The sequence below is a fragment of the Chiloscyllium plagiosum genome, chromosome 35 (assembly GCF_004010195.1).
Source record: "Chiloscyllium plagiosum isolate BGI_BamShark_2017 chromosome 35, ASM401019v2, whole genome shotgun sequence".
Taxonomy (NCBI): domain Eukaryota; kingdom Metazoa; phylum Chordata; class Chondrichthyes; order Orectolobiformes; family Hemiscylliidae; genus Chiloscyllium; species Chiloscyllium plagiosum.
The window spans coordinates 18,543,779-18,559,605 of record NC_057744.1 but is presented as its reverse complement, the minus strand read 5'-3'; the positions used below and the strand labels follow the sequence as shown (position 1 = coordinate 18,559,605).

Genomic DNA, 15,827 nt, shown 5'->3' with positions numbered 1-15,827 from the left:
GAGGGAGGATATTCCCGGAAATACATCCAGGGAAGTTATTTGGGTGGAACTGAGAAATAAGAAATGGATGATCACCTTATTGGGATTGTATTATAGACCCCCCAATAGGTTTCCTCCGGGTGCTCCGGTTTCCTTCCACAGTCCAAAAATGTGCAGGTCAGGTGAATTGGCAATGCTAAATTGCCCGTAGTGTTAGGTGAAGGGGTGAAATGTAAGGGAATGGGTCTGGGTTGGTGGCGCTTCCGCAGGTCGGTGTGGACTTGTTGGGCCAAAGGGCCTGTTTCCACACTGTAAGTAATCTAATCTAAGTAAAAATAGTCAGAGGGAAATTGAGAAACAAATTTGTTAGGAGATCTCAGCTATCTGTAAGAATAATAGGGTGGTTATAGTAGGGGATTTTAACTGCCATTGTGTGAAGGGTTTAGATAGAGAAGAATTTGTTAAATGTATACAAGACAATTTTCTGATTCAGTATGTGGATGTGCATACTAGGGAAGGTGCAAAACTTGACCTACTCTTGGGAAATAAGGCAGGGTAGGTGACTGAGGTGTCAGTGGGGAAGTACTTTGGGGCCAGTGACCATAATTCAATTAGATTTAAAATAGTGATGGAAAAGGATTGACTGGATCTAAAAGTTGAAGTTCTAAATTAGAGAAAGGTCAATTTTGACGGAATTAGGCAAGAGTTTTCAAAAGCTGATTGGAGGCAAATGTTCACAGGTAAAAGGATGGCTGGAAAGTGGGGAGCCTTCAGAAATGAGATAACAAGAATCCAGAGAAAGTATATTCCTGTCAGGGTGAAAGGGAAGGCTGGTAGATATAGGGAATGCTGGATGACTAAAGAAATTGAGGGTTTGGTTAAGAAAAAGAAGGAAACATATGTCAGGTACAGACAGGATAGATCGAGTGAATCTGTAGAAGAGTATAAAGGCAGTAGGAGTATACTTAAGATGGAAATCAGGTGGGCAAAAAAGGGACATGAGATAGCTTTGGCAAATAAAATTAAGGAGAATCCAAAGGGTTTTTACAAATTCATTTAAGACAAAAGGGTAACTAAGGAGAGAGTAGCGTCCCTCAAAGTTCAGCAAGGCGGCCTTTGTGTGCAGCCACAGAAGATAGGGGAAATACTAAATGAATATTCTGCATTTAATGTGGACAAGGATATGGAAGATATAGAAAGTAGAGAAATAGATGGTGACACCTTGCAAAATGTCCATATTACAGAGGAGGAAGTGCTGGATGTCTTGAAATGCATAAAGGTGGATAAATTCCCAGGACCTGATCAGGTGTACCCTAGAAGTCTGTGGGAATCTAAGGAAGTGATTTCTGGGCCTCTTGCTGAGATATTTGTATCATTGATAGTCACAGGTGAGGTGCCGGAAGACTGGAGGTTGGCTAATGTGGTGCCACTGTTTAAGAAGGGTGGTAAGGACAAGCTGGCGAACTATAGACCGGTGAGCCTGACCTCAGTGGTGGGCAAGTTGTTGGAGGGTATCCTGAGAGACAGGATGTACATGTTTTTGGAAAGGCAAGGACTGATTAGGGATAGTCAACATGGCTTTGTGCGTGGGAAATCATGTCTCACAAACTCGTTTGAGTTTTTTGAAGAAGTAACAAAGAGGATTGATGAGGGCAGAGCGGTTGATGTGATCTATATGGACTTCAGTAAAGCGTTCGACAAGGTTCCCCATGGGAGACTGGTTAGCAAGGTTAGATCTCATGGAATACAGGGAGAACTAGCCATTTGGATACAGAACTGGCTCGAAGGTAGAAGACAGAGGGTGGTGGTGGAGGGTTGTTTTGCAGACTGGAGGCCTGTGACCAGTGGAGTGCCACAAGGATCGGTGCTGGGCCTCTACTTTTTGTCATTTACATAAATGATTTGGATGCGAGCATAAGAGGCATAGTTAGTACGTTTGCAGATGACACCAAAATTGGAGGTGTATTGGACAGCGAAGAAGGTTCCCTTAGATTCCAACAGAAACTTGATCAGATGGGCCAATGGGCCGAGAAGTGGCAGGTGGAGTTTAATTCAGATAAAGGCGAGGTGCTGCGTTTTGGGAAAGCAAATCTTAGCAGGACTTATACACTTAATGGTAAGGTCCTAGGGAGTGTTGCTGAACAAAGAGATGTTGGAGTGCAGGTTCATAGCTCCTTGAAAGTGGAGTCACAGATAGATAAGATAGTGAAGAAGGCGTTTGGTATGGTTTATTTTATTGGTATTGAGTACAGGCATTGGAAGGTCATGTTGCAGCTCTACAGGACATTGGTTAGGCCACTGTTGGAATATTGTGTGCAATTCTGGTCTCCTTCCTATCGGAAAGATGTTGTGAAACTTGAAAGGATTCAGAAAAGATTTACAAGGATGCTGCCAGGGTTAGAGGATTTGAGCAATGGGGAGAGGCTGAACAGGCTGGGGCTGTTTTCCCTGGAGTGTTGGAGGTTCAGGGGTGACCTTATAGAGGTTTACAAAATCATGAGGGGCATGGATAGGATAAACAGACAAAATCTTTTCCCTGGGGCTGGGGAGTCCAGAAGTAGACTCCCACAGTCCAAAAATGTGCAGGTTTAGGTGAATTGGCCATGCTAAATTGTCCATAGTGTTAGGTACAGGAGTAAATGTAGGGGAATGGGTCTGGGTGGATTGCGCTTCGGCGGGTCAGTGTGGACTTGTTGGGCCGAAGGGCCTGTTTCCACACTGTTAGTAATCAAATCTAGATGGCATAGGTTTTGGGTGAGAGGGGATAGATATAAAAGAGACCTAAGGGGCAACCTTTTCACTCAGAGGGTGGTACGTGTATGGAATGAGCTGCCAGAGGAAGTGATGGAGGCTGGTTCAATTGCAACATTTAAAAGACATTTGGATGGGTATATGAATAGGAAGGATTTGGAGAGATATGGGCAGGTGGGACTAGATTGGGTTGGGATGGATGGGTTGGCATGGATAGGTTGGACCGAAAGGTCTGTTTCCATGCTGTACTCTAGCATTAGTGCCACACAAATTCCGGTCAATGAACATCTCCAGGAAAACAGAATCCAATCATCATCACTTGACATTCAATAGCAATACTATAACTGAATATCCTACTGTCAACATCCTGGCTTGTATGAATAACCAGAAACTGAGCCAGACCAGTCGTATAAATACTTTGGCTAGAAGAGTAGGTCAGAGCTTAGAAATCCTGCAGTGAGTAACTTGCATTCTGACTCCCCAAACACTGTACCCCATCTGCAAGGCACAACTCAGGTGTATGATGGGATACTCTTTACTTGCCTGGGTGAGTGCTGCTGTAACAACACTCAAGAAGCTTGACACAATCCAGGACAAAGCAGCCTGTTGGTACCACATCCACAAACATCCTCTTCCTCTATCACTGAGTTTCAGTAGCAGCAGTGTGTGCCATCTACAAGGTGCACTGAAGCAATTTACCAAGGCTTTATAGACAGCACCTTCCAAACCTGTGACCACTTCCACCTCTAAAGACAAGAGCAGTAGATACATGGGAACACCACCACCTACATGCCCCCCTGCAAGTTATTCACTTAAGCATTGTTGTACCTTTGCTGTCACTGGATCAACTTTCTGGAATTCCTTCCCCAGTGACAGTGGATGTGTACCTACACCAAATGGACTGCTATGGTTCAAGAAGACAACTCATCAGTATTTCTGCAAGGTAACTCAGCAGAGACAATAAATGCTGGCCCAGATATCGATGCCCACATCCTATGAATAAATGAATAAAAATGTTTTCACAACCTGTCAAAGTGAACAACTTCAAATTTTCCAAAATTATGCTCCATCTGCCAGATTTGTGCCCACTCACATAACCCATCATGTCTGCAACATCCTCAGGTCCTCTTCACAATATACTTTCTTTCCTATTTCACATCATCTGCAAATTTTGCTACTGTGTCTTCTTTTAGCTGTCATTTATGTAAATTGCATAAGGTTGGAGCTTCAACACAGACATCGATAGGATTCATGTCACATCCTGCCAATCAAACAAAGACACATTTATATGTATTCTGTTTTCTGCCAGCCAACCAACCTTTTATCCATGTTAATATATTAACCCTTATACCATGCACTTTTAATTTCTACAATAACATTTGAAGTGGCGCCTTATCAAATGCTTTCTGGAAATCCAACTATGATAAGTTCCCTTTACCCACTGTGCAATTTAATCCTTCAAAGGACTTAAACAGTCTGGTTAAATATGATTTCCCTTTGTGGAAACAACGCTGACTCTTTCAGATTATCTTGTGTATCTAATTCATGCCTGTAATGTCTTTAATGATCAATTCCCGTACCTTTCATATGACAGACAACAAGCAAAATTAAAACAAGGAACTACAGATTCTAGAGATCTGAAAACAAAAAGAAAAACAGAAAAAGTTGGAGGAACTCAGCAGTGGAGAGAAATCAGAGTGAACATTTCTAGTCCAGTGATCCTTCTTCAGAGACTTCACTGAACTCAAAACTCTGCTTTTTCTCCACAGATGCTGTCAGACCTGCTGAGTGTTTCTCCAGCAATTTCAGTTTTTGTTTGTTACAAACATGAAGCTAACTGGCCTATTGCTTCCTGTTTTCTGCCTCACTCCCTTCTTAAATACAGGTAGAAGACAGAGGGTGGTGGCGGAGGCCTGTGACCAGTGGTGTGCCCCAAAGATAGGTGCTCAGTCCACTTCTTTTTGTCATTGATATAAATTATTTGAATGCGGACATTGGAGGCATAGTTAGTAAGTTTACAGATGACACTAAAATTGGAGATGTAGTGGACAGTGAAGAAGATTATCTCAGAGTACATCAGGACCTTGATCAGATGGGCCATTGGGCTGAGGAATGGCAGATGGGGTTTAATTTAGGTAAATGTGAGGAGCTGCATTTTGGAAAGGCAAATTATAGCAGGCCTTATCTGCAGCTTCTCTATATCCTGCTGTAACCTGCCACATCCTTCCTCACTGTAAGTTATGGCTGAACTTACACACTTAATGGCAAAGTCTTGGGGAGTGTTGTAGAACAAAGAGACCTGAGAAGGGCAGCACAGCTCAGCTTTTAGCACTGTGGGCTCACAGTGGGTTCAATTCCACTCTAAGGCAACTATCTGTGTGGAGTTTCCACATTCTCCATGTGGCTGCATGAGTGTTCTCTGGATGTTCCGCATTCCATTCCGCATTTTGTGGGCGGCACGGTGGCACAGTGGTTAGCACTGCTGCCTCACAGCGCCTGAGACCCGGGTTCAATTCCCGCCTCAGGCGACTGACTGTGTGGAGTTTGCACATTCTCCCCGTGTCTGCGTGGGTTTCCTCCGGGTGCTCCGGTTTCCTCCCACAATCCAAAGATGTGCAGGTCAGGTGAATTGACCATGTTAAATTGCCTGTAGTGTTAGGTAATGGGTAAATGTAGGGGTATGGGTGGGTTGCGCTTCGGCGGGTCGGTGTGGACTTGTTGGGCCGAAGGGCCTATTTCCACACTGTAATGTAATGTAATGTAATCTAATCTAATCTAATTCCTCCCATAGTCCAAAGATGTGCAGGCTAGGTAGGCTGAGCATGCTAAATTGTCCCATAGTGTCCAGGGATGCGCAGACTAGGTGGGTTAGCCACAGTAAATGCAGAGTTACAGGGTTGAGGCAGGTCTGGGTGGGATGCTCTTTGGAGGCTCAGTGTGGACGTGATGGGCCGAATGGCCTGCTTCCAGACTGTTGGAATTCTATGATTCTAGTTTACAGGCTAATAGTGCCTTGAAGGTTGAGTCACAGGTGGATAGGATAGTGAAGAATGTGTTTAGCATGTTTGCCTTTATTGGTCAGTGCATTGAGAGTAGGAGTTGAAAGATCATATTGCGGCTGTACAGAACATTGGTCAGGCTACTTTTAGAATTTACTGCATGCAATTCTGGTCGCCCTCCTATCGGAAGAATGTTATGAAACTTGAAAGGGTTTTGAAAAGATTTACAAGAATGTTGCCTGGGTTGGAGGGTTTGAGCTATAGGGCACGGCAGGATAGACGGGGGCTATTTTCCTTGGAGCGCTGGAGGCTGAGGGGTGACTTTTTCGGTGTTTATAAAATCATGAGGGGCATGGATAAGGTAAATAGACAAAGTCTTTTCCCTGGGGTGGGGGAGTCCAAAAGTAGACGGCACAGGTTTAAGATGAGGGGGAAAGATTTAAAAAGGACCTAAGGGACAACATTTTCACACAGAGGGTGGTGTGTGTATGGGATGGGCTGCCAGGTGGAGGCTGGATGCAACATTTAAAAAACATCTGGCTGGGTATATGAATAGGTAGGGTTTAAAAGGATATGGGCTATAGTGCTGGCAAGTGGGACCAGATTAACTTCATATATCTGGTCAGCATGGATGGGTTGTACCTCTGCATGACTCTATCTTTAACCTTTTCACTTTCCAGATAATGGCAGCAATAAAATTTAATTGTGCCTTTTATAAAAACAACATGATTGTGAGCATTTTTCTAATGATGACAAGCAACCCACAGTCATACTATTAATGCAAAACATACAGATCTGGTCATTCTCACATTGCTGTTTTTGGAAGCTTGCCATGTGTAAAACAGGCTATCTTGTTTCCTAAATTACCATATTGACTAGACTTCAAATGTACTTCCTTGGCTGTAAGGTGTTTCTGATGGTTGCTGTTATGTAAATGCTAGTATTGTTGCCTGATATTTTGAACTCCTTCTACTATTCAATCATGTCTGTGGACATAAGGGGAAGATTAATTTTAATTAAGAAATATCTGACTGTGGCATGAGCTTGACATGAGGCTGCATGGAAGAGCAGGATCATGTGACATGCCATCTCTTCATGTAATGGTATGTACTGGGACTCATTAAGAGTCATCATTCATCCTGAAACGTGGCTTCTCTTCTGCGCAGCTACAGATCAGTGGTCAGCAGGCTGCAGCTGTTGTTGGTGATTTTCCTGGTCATCTTGTCCTCATTTGGAGTCCAATGTAAGGAAGCTAGATCTGCATCAGAGCGATGCTAGAGATCAAACATTTCAGCTCCAAAATGTAAGCTCTTAGTGAAAGTGCTGTAAATAAACCCAGTCCTCCAAGCAGATAGGAAATCAATGGTACTACTAAATATTAAGTGGTATATTCCCTTGAAGCTGTTTAAGACCCCTCATTACTGCTCTGTACCTGCCTTGTTTGCACTGATGATTTGCAGAAACCCAGTAATCTATGGATTTCTTATTCAGTTATAAAATACACTTAAAATATCGCTCTATTTGAACAATTAGATTTTTAGATTTTAGATTACATTACAGTGTGGAAACAGGCCCTTCGGCCCAACAAGTCCACACCGACCCGCCGAAGCGTAACCCACCCATACCCCTACATTTATCCCTTACCTAACACTATGGGCAATTTAGCATGGCCAATTCACCTGACCTGCACATCTTTTGGACTGTGGGAGGAAACCGGAGCACCCAGAGGAAACCCACGCAGACACGGGGAGAACGTGCAAACTCCACACAGTCAGTCGCCTGAGGCGGGAATTGAACCCGGGTCTCTGGTGCTGTGAGGCAGCAATGCTAACCACTGTGCCACCGTGCCGCCCACAAATTAATATATGGTGAATGGCACACTGGCTGTCACAATGCACTCAGACAAAATGCAGAAGCCAATGTGTTTGAACCAACTTCCCCAGTCAATTTGAACACTCCAGCAACACTCTAGCCACATGCTGCAACACGTTAAGATTCAGGTCAATAAACCTTACATAGTTTAATGTATTACTCAAGTAGATATGTGAGGCATACCAGTAATCTCGCTGCTAGTTCACAAAAAAGTTGACAATTATTTCAATTAAAGAGAGAGGAAGCTAAAATAAGTTGGTAGGTATTTATCTTTTAAAGTGCAATTGCAAGATATCAGATATTGCAAATCTTCATAACATGGATAAAACATCAAATATATCAATGCTTTTGGAATATTTAGAGCTGTGCAATATCTTATTCAGTCAAATGCACAAGAAATATAAAGATAACAATTAATATATCATAAGATAACTAATCCAAGTAACAAATGAGAACTGAAAATTGAAAAAGATTGAAAACTGAGAAAATAGATCAATAGTTGGTGATATATTTACGATGCCTATTGTAGTGTCTGAATTTTGAAGTCTGAATGGACCATGTGTCATGGTAATACTTATTAATTGAGAATGTAAGATTATTTTAAAGGATTACCTCTTATAAACTGCATCAAATAAAATGTAAATATATTAGTGGCACTTAAGGCTCAAATAAACGGATTGTTAAAGAATCAGAATTGTAACTTATAATGACATCCCATAGAAACTGTTTTACCCATGATGCATTGCATCCAACCAATAAGAAGATACCAGTAATTAATGATACATTGAATTCAAAGATAATTTTTTAAAATTACAAACAATTTGATCTTCAACCTATTAGTCAGGATGGAACAGGAATTCAAAGAAACCTAAGTGAAACAAATCAATCGCAATTATTTTGTAAAGTAGAATCTTTCCATTTTGTAAAGTAGAATTTTCAGGCTTCCTCTGAGCTCATTGTCTGCCTTCACTGTTTAGCAGAGACTGAATATTGGTTTCTATCACCAACTGATCATCTAACATGCTGTCTGATTAAGTGAGACTCATCATCAAAGACAAGTCATAGAGTTAATAATTCAACAGCTGACCAAAATGTTTTCAATATATTGGAAGTGTTGCTACAGTGCAAGTATCTTGTACATCCCATATACAATTTAATAATGTCAAAAAATACAAGGCAGCAAACAGCCATAAAAATTACATGAAACAAAACAGTTGCGACCTTCATGCAGTCTCACATTGAGGGAGTTGGCTGAACTTCTGAATTAATAAATGCAAAGCAAATATTTTCATTTATAAATTCTGATCAGAAGTGCAACAAAATGTTTCATGCTTCATCATGCCAGTTAGTTTAGGAAAATAGTATTAACTGTAATTTATAATAGGGCGAAGCAGAGTTTAACATTTATCAATTGAGCCTAACTGTGTATTAAAGTAAGTAAAAAACATCAGGTGCTTCCAAATGACAGTTCTAAGATCACCACTGTATAACATCAGGAACTGTTACTGTGCAAAATCTCAGAAATTGTTAGGATAGTTATGTCTGTAGGTAAGTACAGGTGAACATTCCAACAGATGTGACATTAATTTTATTACAAAAGTGTGTGCCCAATGCCTATAAATATTAAGAACATCAAAGTAATGGTGAATCCACCTGAAGTTTTGATGGTGCTCATAGCATTTCCTGTGGTAGTAGTATCTGACATGGTGCTTGACGATGTGGTGACATTCATCTGCATGATGGTTGTTCTGGTACTGGAAGGAGTAGTGGTTTTCACAGTCATCTTGCTGATAGGAGAATTTGTGGTATTGTTCATCTTCGCACTGGTGGTCACAATGGTTCTGGGTGAAGCAGTGGTCATGTTGTCAGCTGTTGCATTGACTTTGGGTGAAGCTGTGGTCATGTTGCTAGCTGCTCCATTGGTTGGGTTTGAAGCTGTGGTCATGTTGCCAGCTGTTTCATTGGTTGGAGTTGAAGCTGTGGTCATGCTACTTGCTGTTCCATTGGTTGGGGTTGAAGCTGTGGTCATGTTGCTAGCTGTTCCATTGGATGGGTTTGAAGCTGTGGTCATGTTATTCGCTGTTCCATTGGTTGGGGTTGAAGCTGTGGTCATGTTGCTAGCTGTTCCATTGGTTGAGGTTGAAGCAGTGGTCACGTTGCTAGCTGTTTCATTGGTTGGGGGTGAAGCTGTGGTCATGTTGCTACTGGTACTGGATGAAGCAGTGGTCCCAGCTCCAGAACTAGAATCTGTACAAATCCAATTGCATTTTGTAAATATTATCACTATAATTAATAATACATACATTTTCTTAGTATTCAAAGTTATAGATTCCAATTCTACACATAAATATTAACTCCTGTTAATCTTTAATTATACTTCTAACTTTACAAAGTGGAAATCATAGTGCAGAAGAGCAATTCTCACTTCTCAGTCTTTCAAGTCAGAAGTTTCTTGGCAAAACACGATTATAAAATTTGTGTAAATTTTACATTTAAATTAAAGCTGTGAATCCAAAAATGATGAAATATATGACTGACATTATTTATTCAATAATGAGTTCCTCAATTCCAATGCACTGAAGACATTTCTGTGTATTACAGCAATATCGGGGAAATAGATAAAAGGTCTTTTCTCTGGAGTGGGAGAGTCTAGAACTAGAAGGCATTGGTTTAGGGTGAGGGGAAAATTTAAAAGGGATCTAAGGGACATCTTTTTTAAAGCAGAGGGTGGTGTGTGTATGAAATTGAGCTGCCAGAGGAAGTGGTGGAGAATGGTACAATTACAACATTTAAAAAGCATTTAGTTGGGCGTATGAATAGGAAGCGTTTAGAGGGATATGGGCCAAGTGCTGGCAAATGGGATTAGATTAGATTAGGATATCTGGTCGGCATGGAGGAGTTGGACCGAAGGGTCTGTTTCTGTGCTGTACATCACTATGACTCTATGACTCTATAAGTGTTTCTATAGATATGATATTGTTTATCAGAAATAGTTCTTCAAAATTCTGTGTTGTCACTCAACAGCTATATATCAGGATTATGCACATCATTAGCATTTAAATGCTTATATTTGAGACCTTTCCTTTGATGTATCAACAAATCCCCAAATATTCCATGTAAACATTGACATACTTTCAGGGATATCTTGACTAAAACTTTGAATCATTATCAGATCTCTGAAGGAAAACATCATTAATGGTTCAGTAAACATTTTATTAACTTGGTGGCTAGCATCACAAGATGCACAGAATAAACATATAGATTGCATAACATTTGAGATAGCTGGGGGACATGATTGCTGGGGAGATCCTCAGATTCTCTCACTGACAATGGAATTAAATCTTTGCAGAAGGTGGATATGCAGTTACTTTTAATCAAAATGTTCAGGTATGTTATGAGATACAACTGGAGTAGGTGGGACTTGAACCTAGGCCTCCTGGTCCAGAGAACAACACCACAGTGCCACAAGAGCCAAGCTTTTTAAAAGAACTTCTGAATCAGTCTGTTAAGAGAAATCTCTGGAGCAGGTGAGATTTGAATGCAGGTCTTCTGGCTTGCAGGTAGGGTCACCACCACTGCACCAGAAGGGCCCTCAGGCAGGTTTTCCTTTAAATTAACCCATTCTCTGGTGGCAGGTTGGACTCAAACCTGGGCCCTTAGCTCAAAGGTGAGGATACTGCCACTGCCTGATAAGTGTCCTCACTGCCAGGGGTAGTATAATTGACATTCCATTTAGTATCTTGCTGTGCAGGTATTTTTTACTCAACCTGTTCAGAGATCTTATTACACAAATCTGGAGCTTGAATCCAGGGTTCCGGACTCAGAGCAAATTTACTACTATAACAGGGGCTGTTTGATGTGTGATTAGATAAGCCTGAGGTGCGCATAAGATTGGATTCTGACCACAGCTTCACCCCAACAAATGGTACAGCAAGTAACATGACAACATGGACCTTATTGCCATGGAGATGCGACACAAATTGGATGCTCGCAAGAGAAATCTCCATATAGAAGGCCTGGTCCTTGGGTAGGCCTTGAGGCAAGGAAAAGGTGTAAACAGGAAGCAGTGGTAAAGAGGATTGGGGAAGGCTGGGAAAAGGCTGTTTGTGAGGATGGGAATGAGATTGTGTTGACCAGAAGGATGAATGTTGAAGCTGGCAATTGGAGACAGTAATGTCAATGTTTGTGGAGTTTCAGAGCATTGCTTTTGATGTAGAGTGGTATCAGTCATCAGACTGAAAAGTTTGATTATGGAATTGAGAGGGTTACCCTTCTCCTCTGGTGGTTTCACATTCAGGTAACTGTATTTGAAGTACTTATTGTTATTTGTAGCCCACAGTTAAACACTTATGGAATACCTTTTTGGCCATATGAAGCCCTGTTTTTCCTGAATGTAGCTAACCTTGTGTCAGACAGCCTGTGATACAGCTCTTACTTGAATACATGACAGGCTAAACTCTGTTTGAGGCATGGACCCTGAACACCTCAGGCTGAATATGAATTTTCCCATTTTCAGGTAAAGTGTGATGGTGATTGACTTTTAAATCCATGATGCCCTGGAGTGAATTTTTCCATGCAATCTTCTGCATTTTACCTCATTAATTTTGCAACTGAGCTGCTGGTTGAGTTTTGTTAATTTTAATTTTGAACGTTTGATTTTTACTTTAAGGGTCTGGGATCTTTTAATTCATGTGATTTAATTTGATTTAGTTGATGTTTAAGTGGCTTAAAAGAACTTCAGTAAGATTACTGCTGATCTAGATTGAGAGTGTGGTGCTGGAAAAGCACAGCAGGTCAGGCAGTATCCGAGGAGCAGGAGAATCAACGTTTCGGGCAAAAGCCCTTCATCAGGAATGAATTATTACGGATCTGGTTGTGATTAACTCCACTGTCCTGTATGCCCACTATAACCACTGACTATCAAACATCTATCTTGGGCGAATTCAATGACCCAATCTTTACTGAGGGTTTTGAAGAAGGGTTGTGGGGAGGCTACAGAAAAAGAGGGAGTAGAAACGAAGGATGAACCTTTAAATGGAAGAAAAGCATGGAAGTTCCAAAATATATATGAATATAAATAAACATGTTATATGTACCAATTCCTTGAAATATTTGCTGAGAATGGTCCATGTGCATCTGGAATGATGTTACAGTCACTTTGAGGGGCGACCTCTTATCCTGAATAATCTCAGGAGTATGAAAGATCTTTGAACACGTATACCACACACTGACAAGTTACATTTGGTGATAGAGTGCTAAGACAGTGAATTTCTTGGGGTACTTGCATGCCTATGATTGTCTAATATTTCAGATATAAAGAGAAAATAGACAACTTGCTCTTTGCTCACTACAACCCAAGAGGGACAAAGAGATATGTTATTGTACATGAGCTGATATTCCTTCTGGTTATTGCATTGTGTAATGAATGACTGAGATAAGGAACTCAAGGTATGAGCCATATGCCACAATATTTCAGCACAGCATAGCTCAAGATTTCTAAATTCAATACCATTTATGAGACACAACAATCTGATGTTTACACAAATTGCACCTGAGGAAAAGAGTAATTTTATGCCAGGACCTTAAACTTTGTGGGAATAATTAAGGATTCAGTTTACGGCCAAAATTATAGGAAGTAGACAGGTAGGCATAGGAAATGGGCTTTTGCATGATATCAATTATAGAAAGAAAACTTATAAAAACGCAATGGTAAATCTATCCACTAATCTATCATTATTAACAATATTTGAAGACAAAACCTACTTGTGCTGATCATTTTGGTTAGGAGATATGTTTTGTTCACTGTCTTGATATAGGCCCTGAAACCAAATAGAAAAAAAGGAAGTTAGAATTAGAATTAGGTTTTTATTGTCACATGCACTCAAGTACATGGATACTTGAGAATAGCAAAAAGTGTATAAAGTCACTATTTCTAGTGGTTAATAATTGCTACTGAATGTCACAATTCATAATTTAAATTTTCAAACAATGCTGAGAACTAACTTTAAATTACCAAGTTTGATATCAATGCATTTTCTGCTTCATTCCTTATTTATACGCAACATTTTCAAATATTCTTAAGAAGGTGAAAATATCTGGACTTGTGCAATTTTATGTGAGGAGTCTAAGTTGAAATGAAACCATGATGTGACCTGAAGTGGGCTCACAAAGGTAACTGTAGATGTATTTTTGTTCTCTTCCTGTGATTCTGGTTTTAATGATTAGCCCCTTCCTACATGTTTTGAACTATGGTGCTTATGCACCACTTGAGAGAAGGAATTATTCAATTACTTGGAAGCCATGTAATGAGGATAGCTGCTCTGACTGTTTTGTTTTTGTAACTTGCTGCTTGTTAATTTGAATAAGCACTGAGAAGGGTAAAGCTTTGATTTTTACCACCCCACTTTTTTTAATTCATCTGACAATTCAAAATTACACTGGAGAGTGGTTCCTCCACATTTGGTATATTTTTCAAGTTACCTACTCAGTGACTAGTGATGGGTAACTTGACCATCGTCAGGTAGGGATTAGAATGGTGCTGGAAAAGCACAGCAGGTCAGGCAGCATCCAAGGAGCAGAAATGCTGCCTGACCTGCTGTGCTTTTCCAGCACCACTCTAATCCAGACTCGGGTTTCCAACATCTGCAGTCCTCGTTTTTACCATTGTCGGATAGGTAGTAGTTAAGATGATAGAAATAGTAATAAATGAATTTGTCTAATACCTTTCACAGGTATGGCAACTTTGTAAAATAGTTTATATCCTTTGTACAATTATAAAGTACATTGTGTAGGATGCATATGATATTCCTGTGACACAGATGTTCACTACTTAATGGGCATTAGATAAAAAGTAAAATGCTTTTTAGCATATAAAACATACCTAATTGTCACATTAGCTGACATGTCTGTGGGTGAAATCCAGATATCATTTGATGAAGTCCGATTCGCAAAAATACCCGAGCAACGTGAAGAATTGTTCTTCCAATAACCAAAGCTGATATTGTTCTTCAAGGCTGACAGAGCCACTTCAACCTCAGAATTAATTCCTAAAATGGTAACTGGGGATAAAATAGCAACACTGATGTTATATTTTGATATCCTGGCAATCACAAACATAGCATTATAGTTAAAATAACAGCTAATTCTAATGTTTCTTTTGTTAGTCAAATGTGCTAAGCTCATCTTGCAACTTAGAGGTATAAGGAAGATCATTGGAAGGTAGGAACAGGATATTTAGCCCTGCCATTGAGCCTGATCTTCAATTCAATATGATCATGGTTGATTGCCAACCTAATCGTGTAATACTGTATACGACTGCTAATCAGAAATCTATCATAGAATAATACAGCATGGAAACAGGCCCTTCAGACCAACCAGTTCATGCCAAACATAATTCCAAACTAAACTAGTCCCACCTGCCTCCTCCTAGCCCATGTGTCTCATGTACATATCTAAGTTTCTTTTATATGATTTAATTGTGCCCACATCCTCTGGAAGTTCATTCCACACATGACACCTTCTGTAAAAAAAAAGTTCTCATGTGTTTTTTAAATAAGACCAGAAGACATAGGAGCAGAAATTAGGCCATTTGGCCCATCGAGTCTGCTCTGCCATTAAATCATGGCTCCTGGATTTTTCAACCCCATTTTCCCGCTTTCTCCCCATAACTTTGATCCCCTTGGCAATCAAGAATTTATCTATTTCTGTTTTAAATATAGTCAATGGCTGGCTCTCCACAGCCTTCTGTGGCAATGAATTCCACAGATTTACCACTCTCTGGCTAAAGAAGTTTTTCCTTAGAAAAACACCTTAGAATCTATGAATGAGTGCCATGCCTCTAGGAATTCCCTGGCTGTTCTCTGTTTGGCTTGTTCTATAATAGTTCTGGTCGCCTAGTTATAGGAAGGATATTATAGCAAGGATATTTAGAGTTCTGAGGGAGGTGGCTGAGGAAATAGCGGAGGCGTTGGTTGAGGTCTTTCAAAGGTCACTGGAGTCAGGGAAAGTCCCGGATGATTGGAAGATCGCTGTTGTAACCCCCTTGTTCAAGAAAGGATCAAGGCAAAAGATGGAAAATTAGAGGCCAATTAGTCTAACCTCGGTTGTTGGTAAAATTCTAGAATCCATCATTAAGGATGAGGTTTCTAAATTCTAGGAAGAGCAGGGTCGGATTAGAACAAGTCAACATGGATTTAGTAAGGGGAGGTCGTGCCTGACAAACCTGTT

General features: G+C 40.5%; 1 protein-coding gene across 1 annotated transcript in view; it reads right to left on the bottom strand.

Moving 5' to 3' along the window:
- Positions 1–7,852: 7,852 nt before the first annotated feature.
- LOC122540677 (mucin-21-like) overlaps positions 7,853–15,827 on the bottom strand; it is an 11,907-nt gene continuing 3,932 nt past the window's right edge. Inside the window, exons 2-4 of the mRNA XM_043676744.1 lie at positions 14,482–14,659; positions 13,365–13,420; positions 7,853–9,848 (exon numbers count right to left, since the gene is read on the bottom strand). Coding sequence (XP_043532679.1) covers positions 9,193–9,848; positions 13,365–13,420; positions 14,482–14,659 — 890 coding nt within the window. The 3' untranslated portion in view covers positions 7,853–9,192. The remainder of the gene's footprint in view (positions 9,849–13,364; positions 13,421–14,481; positions 14,660–15,827) is intronic.